The sequence below is a fragment of the Acanthisitta chloris genome, unplaced genomic scaffold, assembly GCF_000695815.1.
Source record: "Acanthisitta chloris isolate BGI_N310 unplaced genomic scaffold, ASM69581v1 scaffold6768, whole genome shotgun sequence".
NCBI lineage: Eukaryota > Metazoa > Chordata > Aves > Passeriformes > Acanthisittidae > Acanthisitta > Acanthisitta chloris.
In genome coordinates this window covers 46,432-67,784 of record NW_008688626.1, presented here as the reverse complement: position 1 = coordinate 67,784, position 21,353 = coordinate 46,432, and the positions used below count along the sequence as shown (strand labels likewise).

The window sequence follows — 21,353 nt, the reverse complement described above, 5'->3', positions numbered from 1 at the left end:
CGATGTTTGCCTGCTGGGCAAATCCATGCTGGTCTCCTGTTCTCTAAAAAAATTTCCAAGGAGGAGAATATTCAGTTGCTTCAGACATCAAGATACCATGTGAAGCTGGGCTTACATAATTGTAAACCCTATTTTTCAAGAGTAACCAAGAAGGATGGAGATGAGTTGGTCCCTCTGCTTGGTGTTTGGTCCACCCAGATGCAAATTTTTTTTAAAATCAGAGGCATTTGAGACAGTTTCAGTTCAAGAAAAGAGCAAAAGGAGTCTCTGTTGGCCAGCAGTTTCCTTCTTACAATATTTCAGGTACTGAACTATGCTGTACGCCAAACTTAGAGACCAAAGTTATGGTTTAGACACTACAGTATTCATAATTGTTGGCAAATGATAAACTTTGAGGATGATCACTCTGTCCTCCTGTGAATTACTTCTCCTCCATGTTTGCTCACTAGGGCCCTGAGGCCTAAGATCATTTTCTTTAGCATCACTGCTGGGGACTGAGGCACCTCTTTGGCATTAAGCAAGCAGTGGCAGGTGGGAAGAACCTGGGAGCCAGGCAGCCTGAGCATTACTGTTGCCATTATCCCATCTTCATACACTTACTGAGATCCTCCCAGACACTTTTGCTCCTTTTCCAGAAGACCACGGCATGACAAAGGCTACTCTTCTCCTCTTCCCAGCAAGGAGCAGGTCCCCAATGGCTCAGTGGGACACCAGGCCACTTTCTGTGCCAGGGCTGGTGCCCCAGCACCCAGCAAGAGGAGAGAGGGAGCCTCGCACTGCTGACTTTGCTGTACAGCCCATGGAGGCAAGCAGGCTCAGTGCCCTTGAAGGCACCCATCTCCCCCTGTAGAGAGAGGGTTGCTTGGCTATGTGGGAGGGTTGGATGGTTGTATTTGGGGTGCTGGTGCCTGAAGACAGTGACACTTCCCTTCCCACCCAGTGTTACCTTGCTCCTGAGGTCCAGGGCTCTGAGAGAGGACAGGGACTGATGGAAACATACTATCAGGTATTATTGGGTGATGGGGTTGTTGCAAGTGGCTTTGTTTCTGATGCTGGCAGATTAGTAGCATACTGTGCTAAAACATGAGTGCCATACAATTTTCTTAGCCATATTTTCCAGTACTGTGCTTTAAGGAGATTGGCAGCAAATGTCACTGTTACTTCAGTCCTTCATGCTCTGCAGACACAGGGACACACATGTGTGTGACAGCAGTTCTAATGATATTCTTGTACATGTTGCTTTGGCCATGTAGGTGGTATTTGATTTTCCATTCCTGAAGGAGGTAAGTGCAAAGCAGCTGTTGCTTACAGCTAAATATAGTGTTTAACCTGTTGTATGCCAGCATGCACTGGAAGCAACTGGAGAGGAGTTTCTAAGAAGCATATTTGGCAACAACAAATGGCTTATTTGAGGCACCTCATGTTTCTGCATTATTTAAACCTTCATCACAAAACCTGTGGCTATGTTTGAGAGAGCAAACACATCGCCCAGGTGTGGATCAGAGCTGGCAAGGCCAGAGGGGCCTCCCTGCCATGCAGGCTGATGTCTCACCTAGGACAAGTCTTGGTGTTACTCTGCCCACTGCAGAGCCATGCAACCCTGCTTCTGACTGGCAAGTCTTAGTGGGTGGATGTCAGGGCCACTTGGAAATCCCTTAATGAACAATCATTTTGATTAGCAAGTTGATAGGCAACCTTCAGAGAAAGCAGGGTGGGGCATTTAATACGTGAAACAAAAGCAAATGAGCTCTGAATTTGGAAATCCTTTCGAAAAGCAGAAATAGATTTTTAGTTATTTAAAGAGAGTAACTAAATGTGATTCAGTTTTTATTGTGGTGTGGTGCATCAGCAGACCGACATATATACTTGTTTACAAAGTTATTAGCAGAGAAATTAATTTAATGAAGAAAACTGAGGTTTTAAGCTGAAGTGAACCAGAAGCTTCAATATATTTTGATGCTGGAATTTTCTTTCTCTGCTTTCCCACTAGCAAGCATCATCTCATAATGAGTCATTTCAGCATCAGTTAATGCTATGTGACTTAGGTATAAAGAGAGGCAAAACTCCTGATGGTTACTTAGTTTTCTCCTGTTCTTAAATATTTCATTCATCTTTAGCCCAAGGGGCTCATATTTGCCTTTAAGTCAAAGATAGTGTGCCATCGTGAAATTACTTCTAGTGGATCTTCATGAGTCCATTGATGAGATGAGTTTTCATCCCTTTCACTCACAGGAAATTTGACTAAAGAAAGTAAATCAGGTTGCAGTAGCGGAAGCTGCCAGGGGTGACAGCAGTGTGGTAGTGTATGGCCCTGTCCATGACACCTACTGCAGGCATCCAACTGCAGGATTTCTGACACTGCGTGGCTTTGTCCAACCAGATCAGAGCACTTGAAGTGTGTATCTCTAATTAATCACTGGAAAGAAGCAAAGAGGTTAGGACACACTCAGGTGAAGCCCAAATATGACAAACAGTGGGACAGCATTTACCTAACAGCTTAGTATCAGCAGTATGTGTGTGTGAAGTGAGAGGAGGTGTGCTGAGCTGTTGTCAGCCTAGAGTGATTTAAATCTGTAGTCCTCTCCTTTCCAAGAGTTGACTCAATGTGGACAGGAGCACCAGTTTAGAGAGTGGAGAAGGGGAAAAATACCCTGATGGTGTGGCCATGTGCTCAGGTTAATCCCCTGAAAAGGCAGAGGCTGCATCCTGTTCCAAGGGGTTCATCTGCCCTTAGCAACCAGCAGGCTGGATCTTTCCCAGAGATTTTGCTTCCCTGACATGGCTAATCCTGTACCATGTCAAAACTGATGCAGACATGTGCCAGCAAGCAGAAATTCATTCGATGCTCATTAGAAAGCTGCTGTGCAAGTTTAAATCTCTTCCAGCATTGTAGAACAGGCAATTTTGTCCTGAGAAGCAGGATCCGGCATTGTCTGGCCCCCCAGCCAGAATAAATTTTAAAGCCAAAAACTGTTTAGTTCGATAGAAATAGAAGCAAACTTTTATCTGATCCAGATCAGACTTTTTCCTAGTGGCAACTGGCAGCTGGCAGATACAATATTAATGACAGTAGACTATGTTCTAGAGTATTTACAGGCTGGTTATGTGCCTCACATGAGACCTATTTGCACATCTTATCTTATAACAAGTGCAGAGAGTGAATTTGCTCATAGTGCCCAAAGGGAAACACCTTTTTGGTACAGTTTGGCAAAGGGGACATAGAGAAGTGATTTTATGTATGTGTGCACCAAGAGCAATTCTCTGTACTTTCTGTAGCAAAAAATGGATCGTTGTTTCTTGAGGCTAACAAGGATGGAAAGCAACATAGCCGTTTGCAGCCTTCAGCATTTGCAGATGTTCTTGAATAACTCCCCTGGCTCACCAGCCCATTCAGCATGGAGAGCTAACAGCTTGTTTCTCTAGCTCCTGTGCACTCATTCAATGGCACCTTTGTCCCACGAAAGCAGCAGTCTCTGACTTGTTTCATTTTGCTTGTCTTGCTTTAACCTCATTCAGTCCTCACAAAGCCACCAGACAGCTCTGTCAAACAAATCTTGCCCTTGAAGAGGAGTAACAAGGGCAAGAAAACTAACTCAGGTTTATGGCTTGAGCTTTATTAATTGTGTCTGCCTGTGTTAGGGAGGACTTGATTCTGTGGCCCAGATGGGTCCTGTCTGGACCTATGGTCCTAAGTTAATGGAAAAGCTTGGATAGTAGAGCAAGGTACAACACAAAGGGAGGTTAAAATGCTTTGGCATGTTTTGTGGGCTTCCCTCCATCTTGCTTGCCAATTGTGTTCCGTTACTCACTTGTCCTCCACCTTTTTCCTCTCATTTGTTAAATTATCTCTTGCCTGCATCTCCTTATTCTTTCCCATTTGATGTTTGTTAAGCCAGTAATTACTTTTAATTCAGTGTTTATGAACTGCGGCTGGTATTTATAAACCTTGGTGCCAGCAGTTCGACAGTTGTTCTTAGATGTCCAAGAGAAAGTCAAAGCTGTTGACATAAGTAGGAGTCATGAACTCTTAATGTATAAAAATCCTGTGCTGCAGTTTGCACACTACAGTGAGTGGTGAGGAGGAGATATCTGTTAGGCTTTTGGCCAGTCGATTATTCACATGGCTCATTTCAGGGAGGAGACTAGCTTTAAAGGCTGTTTTCTCCATAGCAGCTGCAGTCATGCTGATGAGAAAACAGGGCAGTTTACACCAGCTGGCAGCAGTGAAGTTCAACCTCCTGGTTAGTCACCTCAGCTCTCCAGCACCTTGGCCACCCAAGTCTGCAAGCTGAAAAGAGATGGCAAATGGTGAGGGAGGCAAAAAAGGATGTATATGTGGGCCAGCATTAAAAAATAAGGGAATAATCCCTAGATCATTGTCTTATTTCATAACAATCTTTAGTTAGGTTCATTGCAAAATTATTGCAAAAAATGTTCTTGAATTGCCAGCTTTTGAATTTGCCCACTGATACATTTCCATTCCTCACCTTTTGTCCTCACCATGCTCATGTGTTGCAGCACCTTGTGGTGTGCTCAGACATTGGTGTCTGACGGGGTAAACCATGCCCAGTGGGCCAGATCATCCCTAGGTGCAAAAGTATAACAGCCATTGGCAACTTCGTGACTGTGTTAGGAGTATACAGAGTAGGACTTACCTTGCCAAGCAGAAACAAAAAGAAGGTAATTGAGAGTTTTCATCCTAGCATATCCCTCTAGTAATCTAGAACCTATATCATATGTCATAGGAGTCTCAATAATATCTTAAGAGCTGGCAATTTGCAATAATAACGAAACAACATGTCTTATAAGGAGCAAAAGTATGCATGATTTTTCATGTATATTTTTACACACCTCTTTTTATGCAGGTGCATTCACACTTAAGTGATCAGAATTGGCGTGTAAAAACAGTATTACAGACTAAATTATGTAACAACTTTCAGGATTTCAAGTTAGGGTTAGGATCATTAGGCTTAAGAAAGTTTCTGAGCTAGCTGCTTAAAACTTCTGCTGTAGTTCAGGTCAGGTGAAAGCACTATTAAAGTGTCATGTGCATGGTTTCCTGTTAGAATTTTTCATTTTGGTGACAAGCATTAGCTTTCACAAATGCATCACCTGTAGCACATTTAGATATTGAGCAGATACAAACATAACTTTTTGTAATGAGATTCACTTTAGGAAAAAAACCACTTTGCTCAGAGTGTAGTGAGGCACTGTAACAGACTGTCCAAAGAAGTTGTGGATGCCCCATCCCTGGGCGTGTTCAAGGCCTGGTTGAATGTGGCCCTGAGGAACATGGTCTAATGGAAGGTACCCCTGCCTGTGGCAGGGGGGTTGGAACTAGATGATGGTGAAGGTTCCTTCAAACCCAAACCATTCTATGATTCTGTGAAAAAGTGAAGTAATAAAATAAGTAATAATAATCTCATGGTTTTAAGAAAGAACATTACAGAACAAGGCAGAAGTAGCACTTCTTTCCAGATAATTTTCTAGGACTAAGTCAGCTGACTCAATGGTTCAATTGCTCTTAAATACTAGATCATCCCTGAAGCGCAGGTACACATTCAGTATCACCGTGTCTAAGTCATGATTTTAAGAAGCACAGTCAGAATGGTGCTCATTCTGCCAAAAGCAAATGTTTTGAACAATTTCTAAGTTGCTGTGTGTTTGTCTCATGTAGGTCCTTGTTCATTGTCAACAGTCTTCCCTTTGATAGGCAAAAACTGTTTTCTTTACCATACCTGAAGAAATAATAAGCAGTCCAAATGTAGCCAGCATTGCTGAAGCACCTAAACTGTACTAGTAGAAAGGTGATAGAAGTAGTGCTGTGCAACTGTAAATGCACTGTGCTTCCAGAAGGGATTGTCTCATCAGCTTACTGAACATGTTTTAATAGTATTTTCTTTATGAAGTTCCACATAAAAAAATTGCAGCTGAAGGGTAGCTATAATCACTCACTGTTCTTTTTCTCAGAGGTGGTTCTCAGCTAAGACATAAATTAAAATTTAAGACCAACTTTCCCTTGATTCATCACTTATTTGTGGAGTGCTTTGCTTTCAAGAGTCCAGCTATCCATCAGTGCTACTGTTATGGTTGCACAGCTCCTGAAGTATCTGTAGCCCTCCCATTTTTCATTGTAATTCAGTCTCTCTTCTAGAGTCAGTGAACATGGTAACATAAAGATGGCATAATGCGAAATTTAAGATTGACTTTTGGAGCTGCTCTCTAGCTGTGGGCCCACTGAACTCTTCATGATCTCTAAAGGGAGCCTGTAATACCTGTTGTCAAGGTCTGTGATTAGCCAGAGTTGAGAAGGAATGAATACATTTCTTGAAAATCATGCTTCAAGACCCGCAAAGTGTCCTGTCTCTGGCAGTGCAGTGCAGGAGAGCACAAGCTAGCAAACTGCAGCAGTTAGCTCTTTAAATAAATTACCATTAATTTCTCTATTTCACTTGACTAAACAAAATAAACACATTTTTACACAAATCTCTGTCTGTCTTTCCTCTTCCTACTCCTCCCTTGCAGGTCCAGTTCTCCTCCCTACTCCAGCTGCTTGTGGTGTCTCTCAGCACTTACTAATCCGAAGTGATATTTCATGAGTAAGGAGGAATGTCGCTTTCGCTACATGACCTCTGAAGTTTGTCTCAGGGTCTGACCCCTGGCACAGGCAACCCGCAGGTCCTTTCAGCACTCTCCCAGTTCACACTTGTGCCCCATATTCCCTCTTACGCCCATCTCTTGTTTTCCTCTCCGTACTCATATGCAGGTTGTGCTTTCTCCCCTTCGGAGAGCAGCAGCCAGCGTAAGAGGGAAGGCAGGTCACCTACCTTTCTGTTCTCCTCTCCTTTACTGTCTCCTTTTGGCACAAAACCTGATTCTGGTGGGTTGATCTTGGCTGGCTGCCAGGCATACACCCAGCTGCTCTCACACTCCCCCTCTTCAACATAACAGGGGGAAAGATAGAGTCAAAGAGCTCAAGGGTCAAGATAAAGACAAGAAGATCACTTACCAATTGCCATTGCAGACAAAGCAGACTCAACATGGGGAAAATGAATTTATTGCTAATTAAAAACAGATTAGGATGGTGGGAACCACCACCCCCCAACTCCATTTTCCAGGGCTCAACTTTACTTCTGCATTCTCAGCTCCTCTCCCTCCCCTGTCTCAGGGGATGGGGAATGGGGAATGGAGACTGGTCAGTCCATAATGTTTCCTCTCTGCTGCTCTTTCTCCTCACACTGGTTCCTAGTTCCAATGTGGGTTCCCTATAGACAGCAGTTCCCATCAGGACAACCTGGTCCAGGGGGTTGCAGGGAAGCCTCTGCCCTATCATGAAGAACCTCCTCTCTCCATCTCCTCTCACAATGGTGTCTGCAGAGCTGTTTCTCACACTTTTTTCCCTCATTCCTCTCTTGACCATTTTTTTGCCTTTTCTTAAACCTGTTTTCCCCAAGACACCCCCACCATGGCTGCAGGGCTCAGCCATGCCCTGCGTTGGGTTGGTTGGAGCAGCTGGAACCGACTGTGTTTGGCTCCTCACAGAAGCCTCTGCAGCCCCCAGTGCCAGCACCTGAGCACTTAGCCCATTGCCATACAGTATGGATACTGTAAACTGTGGATGGATTAAACAATCCTGAAGTTCCTGAACTTCAGATATTTGTAAGACCTGAGACTACATTGACTTTTCAAAAAATTTTGACCGAGTCCCCGTGACATCAGTCACCTGAATGTTGGTTGCCTGTGTGAAATGACACATGTAGTGTGGAGTGAAGGATCCTTCCGAGACTGACATTGGTGTTGAATCGTGTCAGAAATTAGCACAACTGGGTTTTTTTGGATGCCTACATTTTAGTTGACTGGGGTGACGTGTTCCATCCTAGTATCTCATGATGAACACCCAGGATCAGAGATCGGTCCTGACTCTTTAAAGTAAAATTTATGCTTGAGTGTTTTATGTTGTAGCCCTTTCCCTTCACTTTCCGAAGACAGGCAGAGTAAGTAACTTTAGGTTAAACTGGGTTTTTGCTGGATGTTGTATGTGCAGTTGTATCTCAGTGCTGCCAAGTGTGCTGGTGTAGCCATTGTGAGTTGACACACCTGCATGCCACTGGAAGTGCTGGTGCCCAGTTGTGGCACCTCTGGGTGACTTTGCCTACCTGTCTTCTGATTGGGGAAGCTCAGCGCAAGTGTTGCTATCCAGCCAGAGCAGGCGGATGTGTTGTGCGCCCTGATGTTGTTCTGGGACAAGATTAATTTCAGCATGCTCATATTAATCCATTATATGTCTCTTTCCAGCACAAATGGACCCCCGAGGCCTATCTCCCAGACAAATTAAAAGTGACAGTGATGATGACGACCTGCCAAATGTGACCTTAGATAGCGTTAATGAAACTGGATCTACAGCGCTCTCCATAGCCAGAGCAGTACAAGAGTAAGTATCACATTCCCAGAGTGAGATGAGTGTTGCTGAGGTGTTCCTGGGCCAATGGAGGCATTGGTGGCACAGGGGTGTCCCCCCAGCTGCGGGATGCATACCTGCCAGCATCTCTTCTGTGTAGCTTGTTCCCTTTAGGAAGAGATGGATGTATTTCTCATCTCTCTCATTCTCTTTTCCTTTCTTTCTCTCTGCCCTCATTATTAGTTTGAGTTTCAAATTGAAATTGTTTCTTCCCCTTTATTTACTTGCAAAGCTGGCAGTGATTTTATAACCTCTCCAAAGGGAGACTAGTTTACATTTACACTCAAAAACCATGAATTCTTTTCTTGACTGAAAGCGGCATCAAGAAGTTGAATCTAGTTGCTGTCAGACAGGCACCAGCTGCATTTCTCCTGTAGGACGGTGTCACTGGAAGGAAATTAGTGAGGGGCTTCAAACAGTTTTTCCATTGCTATTATTTTTCCGTGCACTTTTACTAACTGGATGGACAAATAAATTCTTAATTTAGTACCTGCATTTCTTGTTTGATAAAAAGAAACAGTTTGTCATGAACATTAGCAATTCTGTAGATGCATGTGCTTGTTCAGTCACTGTAGCAGCTGGAAGGGAACCAACTGTGAGGTAAATAAGTATTAATATCCCCATTTTATAGGTGAGGAAAATGAGGTTATGCATAAAGGTCACCCTGTAGGTCTGAAGCAGAGCTGGAAATAGAACTAGAGCCTCCAGGCACTGAAGCCTGTGCTAGACCCACAAAACACATTACTTCATCTGAAAGGCTCAAAATATGGGCCTTCTGGACATTATTAAATAAGAATGGGTATAATAAAGGCCATTAGACATTGTAATTGTATAAATTATTATAGATGCATTTGAAATGTCTTGACATGGTATCTAAAAGTACTTATTTTTGCTTTGTTTTCCTGGCCATCCGTAGCCAAAAGCGCTGATGTTTCTAAGCCATGTTTGAGGGGGGATGCTTTTTCTTTTTTAATTTTCACCAGACATGTGCTAATTGATTATCTAGCCAAGCACAGTAACTATGAACCTCAGACCTATGTTCTCCTTAGGCAGAGAGGGAGGTCTTTATGGGCCAGGCAAGGCAAGGTGTTGGCTCTCACTGTGACTGGCAAGATTCCCTTGCTTTCCCTGGTGTTAAAAGGAAGGGAAGGTTTCTTCACCAGTGACACTGTTGCTTCATAGACAGGTCCTGCAAGTATTTTGAATTTGCTAGTTAGAGCACCAGGCCCTGAAGTGCTAAGTGTTTTTTTCTCAGTTTATAGCCCACCTAATTTGCTGGACAAATAAAACAACCCATCATGATTTTGCACTAAATAGTTTGGTCTAAGTAATGAAAAAAAGAAGCATTGAGGACTACCAAATAATTCTAATATATGACTGGCAGGTAGATCCTGTTCTCTGTGATAGATATTGCTTGAACACTTAGAGAATTGGTCAAACCAGGAAAAGCTTTTTTAGCTTCTCTGCAGTGCATTCCACAGTTCATGAAGGTAAATGTGTTGAGTATTACTTGGCTGGCTCTGGAGCTTAAGAATTAAATTAAGAAATTTAATAATATAACATCAACTCATCCTTGTTACAGGTTTTATTTAAACAGTAATCTGTTAGTTTATTTCAAAAGCCCCATTAGGAAAATCTAATTTGACTGTGATCTGCAATTTGTCGTATTTACTTCATTCTCAGTCACAGACACCACACACAGAGCTGCTGAGCTGAAAAAAAAATGTTGGCACATTAGGTTGACTTCACTCAATTCATTTCTTTCTTGGTCTGCGATATTGTACCTTACAGGCAGGCACTATCCTGATTTTGGGCATCTAATATGTAGCTTAATATTAGATATTTAGCAAAGGAGTCCACTGAAAAAAAGCCCACATTCTACATACCCTTGTCGCAGAGAGGAAAGTGCCTTTGAAGCCTTCCAAAGGGAGATCCTGTGTGCTCAATTTCAGCATCTAAACTTAGCAGACAGGAATTTCCTCTGAGGATGTGTAAAGGCACCTACTGTTCTGCTGAATAACTGGGCAGCATAGGGACGTGCATAGAAAGGCTGCTTCGGTAGTCAGTGAAGCATAGGTCAACTAAGTGCCTAAGTGAGGTAGGCTGGCCCTTGAGTCTAGACGACTGTCCCACGGAGTGTGTTCTTTTCTAAGTGAGCTTATAAGCTCTTTCTTGTGAATGGCTGCACAGTTGACAACAAAAAAATAATGCAGTGTGTGGGGCTGTGAGAGATTGCCTTGGTGTCTTGCCTGTCCTTGCCTCCTGACTTTCCCTCTGTGCTGTCTGTGGGGTTCAGGATTCATCTTGCCTACACAGATACCTGCAGCTGAGCCAGTTATCTCACCTCCCTGCATAGGGGCCGGGTAGCACTTGGTATGTTCAGACTGCAATTCTTTTGACCTATTCTAGCTGTCTAATTTAGGGAGAGAGAGACACTCAAGCCTGTGAGCTCCCATTCCTCTCCATTGACTGCAGTCGGTGCAGACAGCTGCTTGGGACACACGTCAGCACTGCAGATCTCTGGTGTGAGGTGAGGGTACAGCAATCCACAGTGCCTGAAGCTGGGAGTGACAGGATAGTACTAAATGCTCCAGCATCTTCCTTTGAATCTAAGTCGGTCAGGTGGAGTTAACAAGGTTTTAACCACAAGGTAGTCAGTTTTTGGGGAGAAACTGTTGTTTTAGTACAGCCATTTTTAAGCTTGTTGTCTTGGAAATTATGCGTACGTGGCTGGGTCACAGGACAGTTTGGAATGCCTATATGAAAGCTTTGCATTTTGTGTCCTCTAAAACTGGAAGGCATCCACCAGCATTACTGCTTTGTTTCAGGTCCACTGTAGTCTTACAAGAACAAAATTCCCATCAGTAAAAATTGTGACAATGAAACACCAAGAGTCACATGTCTGGCATTAGTTCTTATTTACGCAAACAGAATGTAATTTGCTGGCATATTTGTAAAATGACCAAGTATGACTATTTTTTTCTCAGGGAAATTGCCTTCTTGCTGCTAGCTTTATATTGGCTGAGCTTCCAGACTTCTCTCTCAGTGGTTCTTTTGGAATGACTTCATAGTCCTCCTTCAGTTCAGCAAACCCAATCAATAATGTAAAGTTATAGATAAACAAAGTCATTATTTCAAGCAGGGTACTTTGGTGAAATTTCTTCTTGTGACAGTGCTGCTTTATGGCGGTTGCTATGCCTTGCGAAATATGCACTAAGAATAATTTATTAATCTCAGATAATATGCTTCAGCTGATAATAAATATTGCAGCATTATGTAGATTTCAGTGGGCTTTGCATTGTAAGCAGCATTTCATCCTTTTTGTAGTGTGTTTTACAAACTCATTTTGACATGTAGCTCTCTAACAAAGAGCAGATTTGCCTCTATATGTCTAACACCACTGATGCTTATTACACAGCTAGAATAGCATCGTCTATTCAGGGTCAAATCTCAGACACGCTCTAGAAATCTGTTTGAGGCCAAGAGAGGAGAAGGCCTTAGTCAACCCCTAGAAGACCAGTAAAACTTTTTAAGGGTCCCTCACAGAGGCAACATGTTGGTCCCTCAACCTGGCAGCCCTGATGCAGCAAGGCTCAGGAGCCATCTCCATGGTACATAGTAATGCAGACCCCAGACAAGAGATTTATCTCCTTATTTCCATGCACACTTGTGTGGTGAAATATATTATTTTACAGCATGCAGCTCTCTCTTCCCAAATATGCACTGCATAAGATCTTCTACTTGTAGAGGCTGAGAGCAGAAACAGGAGAGGCAGAGGGTGATTTTTAGCCTGAATGTTTGATCAGTGTATCAGTAAAAATCCAAAGATCCAGAAATTCTTCTTTCTCTTTTTACTTTTTTCTCCTTAGGTGTTGTAGGTAGGGAGGGAACGTCTTTGACCAAGCCATTTTTTCTTTCAAATGTCAAGGAAAAGATGAACTGTACATATAAACTGATGGTGCTTCAGGTAGCATATTGTTTTCCTGGGGTAAGGGTAAGACAGAAAATTCAGAGAGGAAGTCCTGAATACTTATCATTATAGTTGCAGTCTAATTCAGAGAAATGTCCTTTGTCATTGGGATGTGACCGTTGTGACCTTTAACATGAACTCTTCTTTGCACAGAGGTGGGTGCCACTGAGTGCTTGTATGAAAATGAGATTAGGGACTTTGACCCTACCTGTGTTCTCTTTGGCTAGGTTATGTGATGGATACATTCATGCTAATGTGATAATCTTACTTTATTTTTAAATTCTGATGGCTTCTATTACTGCAATATAGTAGGAGTTAGTTTTGGATACTGCACTAGTGAAAATGAAACTCTGCTGCAGACAGCCAGCCTAGCCACCATCCCAATGTACTCTCTTAAATTAGTATGTGTTTTTCAAGTCTGATTTTTCTCCCTAGATCTCTTTTTTTCTCTCTCCTCTTCTTCAATGTAAATCAACTTTTGTGGTTTATTTTTATCTCTCTCGAAGTTTGTATCTGTGCTTCCACCAACCATTCATTTTCTACACTGAAATAGTTTGTTTTCCTGTTTCAACTGCAATCATTACTACTATTGTGCTATTCATTATGGGGAACTTTCACCTCTGTTTTTCCTTCCACTTGCAGACAAAATACTTTGTCCCGAGTCTCCAAGAAACATAAGTGAGGGTGTTTTGGCAGTACTTGTGTGAACTTTGCTTCTCTCTCCTTTGGTACATCCGCTCTCCATGAAAAAATGGTCCTTTTAAAACTGACACACAATTGGATGGTGATTTTACAAATGGAGAATTGACTAGTACTGGTCTAGAATTTCTCAAAAAAACATTTTTTCCACTGGATGTGGAATTAATTAATTTCATTAAATTGGTCACCAATGTTAATTGGTCCAAAGTGAAATTGTGGGAATATATCTGTTTCAGTTTTACTTTTCTCATGAAGACTTCCCAAGTCTGGCATGCATTTTTCCACTGCTTTGGAGCAGAAGATTGCATGATTGCTGCAATGCTCCTGGAGGAAAATTGCACTGCACACTCAGAAAGAACTGGCCATGGGCCTTCCACCTTCCCATGGGCTATTACATGGTGGGGCTTCTCCTCATCCTTCTCCAGAGTCACTCCACATACTGAACTGACTTATTAAACATTGAGAGAGAGGCATGTATGCAGATACTTAAGTGAAAGGATTAGTAACATAGAGCCCAAGGCAGGCAGTCATCTGTATTATGGTTGATGCCTCCACTGTGTCATTATTTCAGGGATGCTTCTGTTCTAGTTTTGTTTTTGTTTTTTTTCAGCAGTCTCAAATAAGTATTCTGGGGCAGAAAAGAAGAGGTTTCTGCAGTGACAAGTGTTGCTGGGTTGAAAGTTGGCTAATGACCCAATGAGCTGGCAGATGTATGCTGTGTCTCAGCTAGCTTAGGCAACCTCTGAGCAGTACTGGACTGTCCAGTTTGGACATATCCTTGCAGGAAGGTTCATCTCTCACAACACAGTCTATCTAAAAGTTGGGCTTAAGTATTTTGGATTGCCTCAGTGGAGAGATACTCATTCTTCTGAGTCAAATCTGCTCATCAGCTGGATTGATCTGCCTTTTGGAGGTATCTGTCTTCCTCAGTGGTTATAAAGAAACCTGGACAAGTGTTTAAGGGAGAGTGATAAAACTTAACATTGCTGAAGTTATATAGGAAGAAACCCTCTTTTTTTCTAAGGCCATGCTGGAAGTTTGTAGCTCAAGAAGAAACTGAGTTAGTACATCTAAACTTTGGCCTGGTACAACTACTATAAGTGTGATTTCTCCTACCTGCAGTTCAGATAACTCATTGAAGTACTGGCTTCTACAGTGTGCTTATATGGCACTTTACAAGCTTCCTTGTAGCAGAGTCTGAATTCTCAGAAATGTCTGTACTTAAAAATGAATGTGCCTAAAGCTATATTGATGACTTCTACTTCAAGAGCTTGAAAGACCTATATACCTTTGGGAATTGCTCTTTAGGCACTAAGTATGAACCTTGGGTTTCAGTAATCCAATAAACCTATATTATTCTAAAAAGGTTCTTTTTTTTTTAAAATATTTGACAAAAGGAAAGGTTAATAACTTGACAGTTGGGCAGTAAAATCAAAGAATGCCATTCTATGCATACACTAGGATTTTTGGTGTGAAATTTTTCCAGTATATGTCTCAGAACCTTTTGCCAGGATAACAGATTTCCCATCAGCCAGCGGTCTTTAAGAACAAGGGCTTGGTGGGCAGCAGCTGCAAATAAGAAGCAGCTTCCACAAAGAAATTAATATCACTGCCTGCTTTGAAGGGACTGTATTGCTTAAGTGGCAGTGTATCAAGAGATGGGGTATTGTCAAATTGTTCCCTGAAGAAAGCTAATTTGAAAATAAAAGTGCTTTGAGCTTGGTCTATTCAAAATTGTTTTCCTGTCTCCCCTGTAAGAGTAAGTTTCCATGACTGCTGAGTAGATGACTCTAGAGCAAGGACACATTGCCATCAGGATGTCTGTTCTCTTCTCTTGAGTCACTTTGAAGGGCTGGACATTGCTCTTCAGTACATATTTTACCACACCATTGCTAGGGGTAATATTTTCCTTTTGAGAGAAATGCTTACATTAAGTGCATAAAAAGCTGGAAGAACTAAGGAATCCTGATTCTGTTAAAGTCCAGACAAGTTTTACCATTAACTTTGTTTGGTCTAATGATTCATCTTGAAGCTGTAACATAAGTCTAGATGCTAAAAAAAAAAAAACGTATCTCAGGCTATTTTGAGGACCAATATAGTGCCGAAAGAGTTATTTGTAAAATGTATTGGATCATAGATACCTTTTTGTTTGTCTCTTTCATTACCTTTATCCATCACAAGCAAAATTTCAAAGACCTTGCTTCCCAGCTTCAGTTTAGTATCTATTTTGAATTCGCATATAATGGTCTTCTCAGAAATTTAATTTGTTAATTAATTTAAATTTTAGTCTAGGAAGTGCCAATAATTTCATGGTAGTTATCAAACTTTGCCATTTTTGAGATTTTACATTTCTAAGCATGTTTACACAAATGTGCTTTGGAATAAAATGCCATGAAACAATAGCATATGATTATCATTCATATAGCAGTTTTTATCTTTGGAGTGCTTTGCAAACATTAACTAATTAAATTGTACAGGTCCCCTGTGTGTTCAAATATTATAATTATCCACAGGTTAGTGACTTGCTCAAGGCCACGCAGCAAAGCAGAGAATGAACTGGGATTGAGAATGTCTGCCTCTTACTCCCATGCTTAATCCTCTGCAATGTGTTTCTGCAAAGTGAAGCTGGAGTCATTAGTTGTTAGATATGTGAAATGTGTTTTACGGATAGGGGGGCAGGCGTGCTGTAATTGTTTGAAGAGCTTGACATTGAGGAATGAATTATAAATAACATTATGAATTACTGCTACCCAGTTAGCAGTTTGTACACCTATTTGGCATCTGTTTCCCTAGTGATTCGTTACTCAGCTTTTCTGTTTTTAATTTCTAAATCAGCACCGAAGGCAGGGGCAGAGCTGTGTGCCTTCAGAAGTTCAGAGCTGCAGCAAATACTCATAGGTGTGGATTAGACAGCAGAACACTGCAGGTAAAAGCCACAATAAAACTACCTCAGTGAGCTGCTACCTTGACTTACTGATAAGAAAGAGCATTGTCCTCTGCTGTCACTTGAGGCAAAATTACTTCTTGTTTCATTATCTAGATCAGATAAGTTTTTATCTTTCCTTTTCCATAAGGCAATTCCTGTGATTTTGTGACAGACAAACATGCAGCACAATTAAATCTTAATAGCAGTGCTTGTACTGATTTATGAAAAATTTTCAGGAGTGCTTAGATCAATGCATGCAAAATGAGAAAAGTTGTGTAGGTCACAGGCGTGTAAACTGCATGCAAAGGAGGGCACTATTAAAAGAGGAGCACTGTTCAGCAAGGCATAATTGAATGAGCATGTAAATACAGGGATCTAAAAAAAAGTAAAAAAACCCATTTTTCTTCTGCAGTTTTCCTTTTCCTGCATAATGGGAAAAGACTGTGCTGAGTTTTCCCATCTATTAGTTCAATCCTCTTTCAGTAGTAGTGACTCCACCACAACCTCATTTCTCACAGCAAGTTCTGTTTAGGCTGGAGATAAAAGAGGAGTGATAGGAAGTTTCTGGATGATGGATACGGAAGAGGTTTTTTGTGTTGAGCCTGTGTGCCAAGGAGGTGCCATTGTCCATGTGTGTGTGACTTACTACGTCTTACTATTTTGAACATATCGCATAAAGGATACTTGGAGCTTAAAGCCACCACACATATGAAACTACTTTAGCCAAAATGAAAGGAATTGAAGGCTGAAACAAGAGTAAAGCAGCATGGTGGCTGATACTAGAGCATCTAATCCTGAAGTAATGATAGTCACAGGTTCCAGAGTCGAACTGTGCACCTTCATGGGTAGAGCTGTGACAAAAGATGCATCAAGAATGAAGCTTTGGGTCATGTTTTTATTTATTTATCCTTCTGAGATATACTGAATTGCCACAGGATACAGGAGTGTAAGGAAATATGAAAGCTGAGGCAGGCTGAAAAATACAGGAGAGCCCAGGGTAGATCAGAGGAGGCAGCAATGGCCAAATCTCTCTTGCCTAGCCTGTGTCACTAGCTCAGGTGGTGTGGAGCAGGCTGGCAGGTACTGAGGTCAGATGCTGCCCTAGAGAGTGCTCATCCTGCGGTCTGTACACAGTATCTGCTACTGGCAGAAATGTCCAGCATTGCAAACAGAGCCTGAAAAATAAAATAACCTAGGAATGACTAGAAGCTGACAATAGGCAGGAAAAAAAATGCTAGGTTTACATACCTGTTAAAAGTCAGCAGTCTCAGTCATGTCAAAATATCTTCCTCAATTATTTGCATGAAAAATAGATTATTTAGCATAGCACTGGGATGGTGCATGGTAAATCAGGAACACACAATGTTGTCAAATAGGCATAGATGTCACCATGGTGTTTCTCTTAAGAACTGATGACCATTGCTGTTTCTGTAATCAGTTGCTTATCAGGGCCAAAGAGTCAAACCATTTATAGATAAGTTCACAGGAGGAACTGGAATAATGGCTAAAATATTGGTCATTAAAGTTCCAAAAGCACAGGCTAATGTTGTATAATAAACTATTTGCTGAAAATTATTTACCCAGCTGAACAGGTTGATTTTCTTTGCACTCAGTGTTTCCGCTACCAAACTACCTGCAGTAGTTTCTGAGAGTCTTAGCCACCACTAAAGCATAGTCAAAATAATAAAATGTGGTTTTGTAACAGGTCCATCTTTGTCAGTATACTACATGATATAGAGGTACCCTATCCCCAAATGCCTACAGGTACCAAGAACCAAGATGAGTTCAGCACAGGCACTTGAGACAAGATGCAGATTGCCTGCTTTGTGGGAGGTCTGGTGGAGGTGTTGTGAGGTTATGAAATCGGTGATTGGCTCCAGCAGTGTTTCAAAGCACCTGCACAAGGCATCAACACTCCCAGAGGATAGTCAACACAGAGTTAAAGGCTCTGAAGTTCAACATGCAGGGCAACCAGTTCCTAGAGCTATCTCCACTTAGCTGCTCTGTAGGTACTTAACTTTAAGTCATCTCTGCTCTCTTTGGAGATTGGGCTTCTGACCTGTAGGTGTTCATTAAAATACAGTTTGGAAAAAAAATGACTCACATTCCCAGCTTTCCATTGTGGAAATTAAGCGATCAGTACTTGGTTACGAGCTTACCTATTTCTACCTGTTTTAAAACCCAGATCATGCTGTCTTCTTCCTACCTGCCACCACTATTTCAAAACATGATAGCCTGCAGCAGCAGTAGTGCAGCCACCTACCTATGGCATAAAAACCTAGTGGTTAGAGCACTGACTCAGGAATCCAGACACCTACATTTGTATGCAAAAGACACCCAGGAGTGGTCCTTTTTCTCTTCTTTTTCCTCCTACCCTTGTATTTTGAATTGGGAAGTGACTGTTACATATCTCTTTTATGCTGATTACCTGTCATTACATGTGTTTTAGCTATTTCCATAACACAGATAGGCTTCAAGCCCCAGGGACAAGGGTTGGATATTTTTCCCCATGGTTTCTGGGTCAGAGAAGAGACTGTGTGGGAGGCCACAGTCCCTGGCTTTCAGTGGTTTACTATGCAGGAACATAGTAAGTTTTAGGTGTCTGTGAAGTTGGGTGGATGATGTCTGGGTATCTTTTGCTTCAGTGCCTGGATACTGTAGGTTCTAAGCATAGTTTTAGTTGCCTGCTAAATTTCCCACTGTCAAAAAATTCAGCGTGCAAATGCTTAACCTCAGCAATTATATTTGTTTGCCTTATTGCTTAGTTAAAAAGGAACCTTTATGAAAAAAAATTGCTCTGGGTAATATATTGCTGTAGGAATAAATAATTTTCCAGTAAGACCTAGAGATTATTATAAATTAATTGATATCGAAGAAAGCAGTTAGTGTTATGGTTTCCAGTTACCATTTTATCAGTGCATATTGATTTCAGTTCAAGGCTGATGGGGCAAGGAAGATTTTGTCCCAGGACCTTTTGATTAGGTACTGGCACAGTTGTGAAATAAAATCTGTACCTCTTGATACTGGGTGACAGGTACCTGAGATAACGTTTCTGGGAAGGAAGAGGCTCTACATGGAGAGTGGAAAAAGAGCATGGAAAAAAAAGGTGTCAAGCCATGATAGAGCAAATAACTTAGGTTTCAAAAATTCTTTACATAATTTTGTAATCTACATTTTTGTCATTAACAGAAATTTAATATCTAACAAATGGTAAAATCAAGCAAACAGTAAAGAAAGCCAGTATTGAAACAAGGAAATGTGAGAGGTTTAAAAGGTGCAGTGCAAAATCTTGGCAGACAAGAGATTATTTGTAGGTTTCCAAGGGCCAGTGGAAGGTGCAATTATATAAATCAAGAGAAGTTGCTCTGAAAATTTCTTTTTCACTTTCAACAATTACTATGCCAACTTGGCCATTTTAATTGAGCCTTATAAAGCATTCAAAAAATTTATAGCGCACATGGATTCAACTGCTACTGTGCTAGAACGTTTTTACAATTCATGTTGTCATTCTAATATTTTTGCTAGTTTCTTGGGCATCGGCCTCAGACTAATTTCATAGTACATAGTCTCAACCACAGAGAGAAGGACTGAAGGAGGTTATTCACAGTCTTGGCTTTCTACAGTTTTTTCTTTTTTTTCCCCTAACATGCTGGAACTTTTTCCAAAAGCCAGCTGTGTGGTGCCTCCTGTTTGAGCACATGCAGTAAATCAGAATTTTTCAGTGAAAAGGAACATTCCATGTAGTCCAAACCTGAATTAACACAGGAGTTTATACAGCTATGACACCATATATTTGTGTTGTTTAGTATTCCGGGTAATATTGTAGAAGATTACCTATTTTCCCTGAAGTCTCAGTTTTAAGTAAAAAGCATTAAAGTCTAGGTTTTTCAGTGATGCATTGGGAATAATATTACTTACGCAGCAGAATTCTGGAAGCAGACGTTCACTCCAGCCTCTGTTTCCTCTTCCTGCAATGTCTGCTCACTATAGATTCTCATTGATGTTTACCTCCTGGTCAATGATCATTTTTAAAAAGAAAATATGATCCAGAATTACCACTGACTGACACCTGGGCCCTTCAGCTTTAACTCTGCTCCCATGCAAATTAGTCACAGAGCTCCTAATGACTTGCTTATCATTAGGTGAGACCTCTACAGAGCAATTTCAGTTTAAGGAGAGTTTTAAGTGAATTGGAAAAATCCTAAAGTGCCTTCCACACTGAGGCTATGTGCCTTACTTTGCAGTTAGTGTTCCTCAAGCTTGTATTAGTCCCCTTCAGTTGTTTGGGGTAACTTAAAATTCCTAATTGTCTGTGTTCAATTTCCAGAGAGAGCATGTGGGGCTGTGCCAGGTCAGCTGTTAACCCTTTTCGTTTTTTCAACTCCAGGTATGAAGCATTTTATTGTGTATTATATAATGTTCTGTTTTATTGACAAAGTCTAGTAGCAGTGCTTTTCAGGTTTCTTTCCCTCTTTATGTCATGACTGGGGAATATGTGGGGCTAGGCAAAGTCCAAAGTTGAGTTTTGCAATTGCTTTTTATATTTTGGGGCTGGAAGGGTGGAGGGAAAGCTGCAAATAGAGTTTTTTCCAAATACCAATGTCTAAAATACGAGAAAAGAAAAAGAATCCTACCTGATGTTTGATAGTGTAGTTTAAAATGTTCAAAATAGTTTACTGAAATTGAGTAACAAAGTTAATCTGAATCAACGTAGCTCATGTTATAATGGGTCATCACCAGTTAACATGAAAGAGTTGATAAGCAAAGCTGTAAAATGTAGGAAGAGCTCTTTGCAAGCATCTCCTTGCTTTTATTTCAAGGAGGCCAAAATGTTAAACCTTCCTGTGTAATGTGCCTAGTAGATGCCCTGCTTTAGGGTGCAGAGGTTATATGCCAATCCAGTGCAGAGGTGACTGGGAGGTTTCAGCAAGTGTTGTGATGCCATTAGGTTCACACCACTTGTCCGTGTAGAAATGATGTCATGCGACAGAAGGGATGTACCAAAGCTGATAGGGTACCTGTTTTTGCTGGATTCATTGCTGTTGTTTTACTGGGTTTTAAAACAGTGTGCACTGACACGTCCACTCTCAGTGTGCTTGCTTGCTTGTCCTCCCCTTCTTTTGTTTGTTTTGTGGGGCCCTCAGAAGGTTCCTTTGGAGTTCTATGACAGTTGTAAACCAATCAACTTGCTGCTTTGTCTACTCTTAGTAACCTACATGCCCTCTATCTGTGGAGTTCAGAAGGAAAAACGACTTCACGCATTCAATATAAGCAAATAAGTTGCAGAATATATCAAATTC

At 41.3% G+C, this 21,353-nt stretch overlaps 1 protein-coding gene across 1 annotated transcript in view; it reads left to right on the top strand.

The window, feature by feature from the left end:
* Positions 1-21,353, top strand: part of KLF12 (Kruppel-like factor 12) — a gene marked incomplete at its 3' end in the record, with an annotated part of 160,066 nt that overhangs the window by 92,646 nt on the left and 46,067 nt on the right. The window contains exon 4 of the mRNA XM_009081099.1: positions 8,296-8,431. Coding sequence (XP_009079347.1) covers positions 8,296-8,431 — 136 coding nt within the window. The remainder of the gene's footprint in view (positions 1-8,295; positions 8,432-21,353) is intronic.